The sequence below is a fragment of the Oncorhynchus nerka genome, linkage group LG20 (genome assembly GCF_034236695.1).
Source record: "Oncorhynchus nerka isolate Pitt River linkage group LG20, Oner_Uvic_2.0, whole genome shotgun sequence".
Classification (NCBI taxonomy): Eukaryota; Metazoa; Chordata; class Actinopteri; order Salmoniformes; family Salmonidae; genus Oncorhynchus; species Oncorhynchus nerka.
The window spans coordinates 84639789-84645788 of NC_088415.1; the positions used below are offsets into that span (position 1 = coordinate 84639789).

Here is a 6000-nt window from a genome sequence, read left to right on the forward strand (position 1 = left end):
TGCATTTTGTTGAGTTGGGAGGCTATGAAAGGAAGGCCACTCCTCGTATTCAATTAATTTGACACGTACTTCCACAAATATATGAAATATTTATAGGCCTAACATCTCTCCACTGATTCTGTGTATAATCAGGTACATATAGATAGACATAGGCCATAACACATGGGTATTTCGACTGGAAATGAAGTGGCAAATTCAGAGTTCGTAGGTCTACTGTTTGACTATTTTCGCTGGTCTCGCTAGATGAGTGCATCTTCTATCTCCATTCATCAATCAATCAATCAATCAAATGTATTTATAAAGCCCTTTTTACATCAGAAGATGTCACAGCATGCTGTACAGAAACCCAGTCTAAAACCCCAAACAGCAAGCAATGCAGATGTAGAAGCACGGTGGCTAGGAAAAACTCCCTCGAAAGACAGGAGCCTATGAAGAAACCTAGAGAGGAACCAGGCTCTGAGGGGTGGCCAGTCCTCTTCTGTCTAAGCTGAGATGTTGAGATGTTATGCTTGATGAACCGCTTTAATCAACTCAAGCTGACCCTAATTCGACATTCTCCTTCAGGCTATTTGGATCTGCACATATGGTTCAAATCGGAATGATGCATATTTACCTCTAATGTACAGACAAGAGATAAGGAAAGTGTGCACTGATATAGAGATGTTCCTCGTGTATGTGCAGAAGAAAATGGCTAAGTGTGTTCTTCTGCAGTCATGCATATTTTTAGTCGCCTATTACGTCAGATATTTTTTATAGAATGTTAAGGTTTTCTGAGCAATTATGTAATTGCATTTACGTTCCAATACCATGTGACTGAAAAATAGTACAGGTACACAACATTACTGTTAAAGGGGTTAATTATAAAGAAGATCACAGGGTCAATGCGTCACACACATGACTAGGAGGCCAGAGCTTATATAGCCAGATAAACTCATGGACACACCCAAGGATGCAGTTGGACACTGCATTCAAATCCACAAAACAAATCGACATTCAACTGACATACAATACTGGGGGGGGGGGTCCTCATGGAAACCAATGTGAAACTGCCAATTCAATTGTTCCATTAATTCCAATTCATCTTTTGGAATTAACTAAACGACACTGAACTTAACTCAAATGAATTGGATTAATTCTATGGATGGAAGTAAATGAAACCAACAGGCAACTGCCAATTTAAGAGCCAAACTCCAACGCATCTCCCCATCACACTGGCAACAGGGCATGGACCCCAACAGCCCTAAAACCCATAAGACACTCTAACCACTCTAACCTCCGCCCATCCCCAGAGGACAGACATTAGTTAACAACCCAGTGTTGAGTAACTGAAGTTGTTGGTCGGGGAGAAACTTGCTGATGAAAGGCCCAGTGGGACCAGCTAGGGAGGCTGCGGCTGCCGCTGCATTGATTTAGATGCTGACACCAGAATTAATGAGGGATAATACTGGCTGGCGTCCAAGAGAAGCAGATTGTACTCGGAGAAGGACAGGCAGGCAGGCAGGCAGGCAGGGAGGGAAAGATGGGGGATTTGGAGAGAAATATAAAAAGGAGCTGGTATAGCCTAAATGAATTTGCCTTGGTTTACATTGGCTGGGCTCCACCCTGTAGAAATAACCTGGTCTCAGATTGGTTTGTGCTGTCTTGCCAACTCGCGTGACAATGTCTGACCATAGACGTTGGTAAGACAGTGCCAAATGTGACAATGACCATAGCCGTTGGCAAGACAGCACAAACAGATCTGGGACCAGGCAATCGATTGGCAAGCAACTGGGAGAGTATGCTCCTCTGGTAATTAGTCAGTTTGTTTTGGTTTCTGAAATGACTACATATCAGTGAAGCACTTTGGAAGGAAGGTTCAGGATTTAAATTGTTCGAGATATTGGCTTTTCCCTACAGAAAGGAAATGTACAGAGCGACGCTAAACCTTGTTACACTAAGCATGTAATATGCACGTTGTAATGTGAGGCACCTATTTTGGAGTTATGCCAATTGAATATACAGATGTAGGATCTTAATTTGATCACTATTGTTGCTGAAAATGCAAATTTACAGTGTATTCAAGGTATAAAAAGTTAATAATTTCCACTTTAAAATGTCAGACATGATTTGGTATCAACCCCCAAATGTCCAATAATTATAAACCAATTTTTTTCCTCCAGATTTCCTGTTGTTGCAGGATTATTTTCCTGCTAGCAAACTAGCTCAAATTAAGATCCTACATCTATGTATGAAAACTACAACCTCCCCATCGGTGTAAGCCCTTGTTTACTTTGTGATAACTAATTACATCATATCATATATATATATAAATATCAGAATGTCAGAGTCCGGAATACATATATATCTGACATTCTGATATTTTTGGGATTTGTGTGTTTAGTTATACTGCACTGTTGGAGCTAGAAGCATAAGCATGTCGCTGCACCTGCGATAATAACATCTGTAAAATATGTGTAAGTGATACAAGTTGATTTGGGTGTATTATACAGCATTAGTCCTGAATGTCAAACTGAGCTGATTTATGGGTTTGGTCAAGCAACCAATCATAAGGACAGAAGGCCATCCTTAGCTTGTGGGTGTGACAACAGAGCAAAAGGTACTCAACAATAGCCACGGGGATGCAGTTGCAATGTAAGCATGGGAGTGTTACACACGGGGGACTGAGAATGCAAGGCATCCTTTTCCTTTGTAGGGAAAGCTATACCAAGGAACTGTAGTTTTTCTAGTGTGTGTGTGTGTGTGTGTGTCATTGATCAGTTTCGTAGAACAATAATCATCAAATGTGTGGCTCAACCACAACACAATAAAATGGTGTGATACGAAACACGACGTATATAATAATATTAGAATAGTATGAACATAAACGGTAACTTTGTATCCTAAACAATCGATCTACTCTATCCATTGTCAACTGTGGAACATTACAACCTTTTTCAATTTTAGGTTATTACAGGTATCCTACAACCTGCAATCAAAATAATGAATGTTTTTATGAGCCATGCAATTGCCAAAATAAAGCTGCGCTTCATGATATTGTACAACGATTATTCATATTATTCTAACATAATTGCCTTATTGGCAGTTCATCAAGGCTTGGGAACACATTCGTTGGCACATCTACATACGTAAAAGAAAAGTCGTAGAAAATAGTGTAGTATATTAACATGATTTTTTTGTACATACCTTCAACAGCTAATACCACGGGAAGCACAAAGCTGCACATCCACAGCAAGTAATCCATTGTCATAAACTAGGTTCTTGCAACATGAATAAAGGCTTTGACTGGACCGGTCAGATGGTGCCACACAACGTACACCACCTATAGCACTGGAGTTGATGAACGGTTTACACGTCACTTGAATTAATATGATGAATAAAACCATCCCGATCCACTACATCCAGTCGAACGCAGTATTAATCAAGCATTTTTTGTTTTTCATTGAAATCAACGGTCAAATCCTCGAAGAGAATGGACAAAGCTTACGGAGCATTACAATGCGCTCTTTCTACAACTCCTTTCTCGCGCTTTACCGATGCCAAATTGTTATCCAAACGCACATCTATGCCCTTGCACATTGCTCCAAAAATACAGCAAATCTTTTCTATCTAAAAACTAAGTAATCCACTTCACTAACTCCGTTGTAGCTGTTGCTCCTCAAGGAGTGTGCATTGGAATGGCAATCCGGATAGCCGAGACAGACGGGGGCTGGGGAGTGTACGGGACGGGTGGAAGGAGGGGGGGTTCTGCCTTGCTCTGCGAACATGCAAGTCACACCCCTCCCGAGACGCAGAGAGAATCTCGTGCACTTTGGGGACCAGCATTAGAGATAAGAGAAAACCTTTCCTGGTTTATGTGGTGGTTTTGTTAATTTAAGCCCCATAACCTGAATCAATGTGCAATACAAAACGAACTGTGGATCGGTGACGAATGTCAATAACCAAGCCTTGGATAGATGGATAGATAGCGCCTCCCACAGGTTATTGAGTTACTATTGTAAGCTAGCAGGCTGTGATATTAATTACTAGCGCCTCCCGCAGGTTATTGAGTGTCAAGGTTACTATTGTAGGCTAGCATGCTGTGATTTTAATTACTGTTGACCTACTGTGATTTATTGAACTATTACAACATAACTCATACTATGGGTAATCTGTTTTTCTTTAAGGGGGCAATCAGCAATTGAAACAATAACAAAGAATATTCCCTGCCCCTCTTTCGTTAAAAAGCTGAGGGGTGGGGCTGGCGAAATGTAACCAATCTCAAATCCATAGACAGAGCTATGGAGGCAGACTGGCCATCCATATGTACAAACTAAATATATGGGGGGTTGGAAATTATGCAGACAATTACATTGATGGAAGCCACAATCTATATGCAATATATATAATAATACATGTAAATAAATATATATATATTTTTACCATCCATGGCATCAAGGCCTTTATAAGTTATATTCTTCATGGGTACATATCATTACTTTTCAAGTGCAAAACATTTATGTAGCAACTGCAGATTGCCCCTTTAAGAGATATCTTAAAAAAATAATGACGAGTCATCATCATCACCAACACCATTATCAAACTTCCTCAAATGTTTTCTCCTTCTCATCATCCTCTCCATATCCCCTATTTCATAATTCTTTCTTGGTCATCCCCCTCTTCTCCATTACACTAGACCTCTTCCCGTTTGTCTCTCCCCCCAGCAGGACATGGCACGCATTAATCCCAGTGGTGTATGTAGGCAGCAGGACATGGCACACATTAATCCCAGTGGTATATGTAGGCAGCAGGACATGGCACACATTAATCCCAGTGGTGTATGTAGGCAGCAGGACATGGCACACATTAATCCCAGTGGTATATGTAGGCAGCAGGACATGGCACACATTAATCCCAGTGGTGTATGTAGGCAGCAGGACATGGCACACATTAATCCCAGTGGTGTATGTAGGCAGCAGGACATGGAACACATTAATCCCAGTGGTGTATGTAGGCTGTATTCAAACAAGGCTCCCCTTTAAAACGGCTATTTCAGCTGCCTGTATTTGTATTTATTATGGATCCCCATTAATTCCTGCCAAGGCAGCAGCTACTCTTCGCTACTCTCCCTCGGGTCCAGCAAATTTAAGGCAGTTATACAATTTTAAAAACATTACAATACATTCACAACAGATTTCACAACACATTAAGTGTGTGCCCTCAGGCCACTACTCTACTACTACATATCTACAACACAAAATCCATGTGTATGTGTATGTATAGTGCGTATGTTATCGTGTGTGTGTACGCACTGCATCTAAGTGCAAGTAGGCATCACTACAGACCCTGGTTCGATTCCAGGCTGTATCACAACCGGCCGTGTTCGGGAGTCCCATAGGGCAGCGCACAATTGGCCCAGCGTTGTTAGGGTTTGGCCGGGGTAGGTCGTCATTGTAAATAATAATTTCACTTGCCTAGTTAAATAAATGTTAAATAAAAAAATGCATGTGCCTGTGTTTGTGTCTCTTGACAGTCCCCGCTGTCTCCTCTCCCCCCTCCTTTGCTCGGCAGCTTTACACCAAACCCCGTATCCCCCGGTCATGGCCACCACCCCCCTACATCCCCTTGTGACCCCCACACTGCCAGCTCCCCTTCAGCTCCCCACACACCCTCTCTCCCCTAGCCCCCCCCACCCCACCCCACCCGGACTCCTTTTGTCCCCCTGTCTTTGTGGTCTAATTACCTCCAGCTCAGTCCCCAGCAGGCTTGGGTCAGCCCCTCCATTGAAACAGTGATGGGCAGGATGGCTCTTTAAACCACATCCCACTACATTGACTGAACCCAAAATATGACACTGCTGCCTGGCTTCTTCATAGAATCAATGACATCATTGTAAAGAGTGGGGGTCATCTATGTAAATGCTAGGAATGCAGCATGTAGTCTATTATAGAGACATTGAAATACTTGTTGGGGGGTTTGGAATCAACTGGTGTTGTTGTGATGTATACGTCTAGTGATGTATTG

At 42.0% G+C, this 6000-nt stretch overlaps 1 protein-coding gene across 1 annotated transcript in view; it reads right to left on the reverse strand.

Annotated features, from left to right (window-relative positions):
* Positions 1-3751, reverse strand: part of LOC115103317 (ephrin type-B receptor 3-like) — a 78062-nt gene extending 74311 nt beyond the window's left edge. The window contains exon 1 of the mRNA XM_029624189.2: positions 3184-3751. Within this exon, the coding sequence (XP_029480049.1) occupies positions 3184-3247 (64 nt within the window). The 5' untranslated portion in view covers positions 3248-3751. The remainder of the gene's footprint in view (positions 1-3183) is intronic.
* Between the last annotated feature and the right edge of the window lie 2249 nt (positions 3752-6000).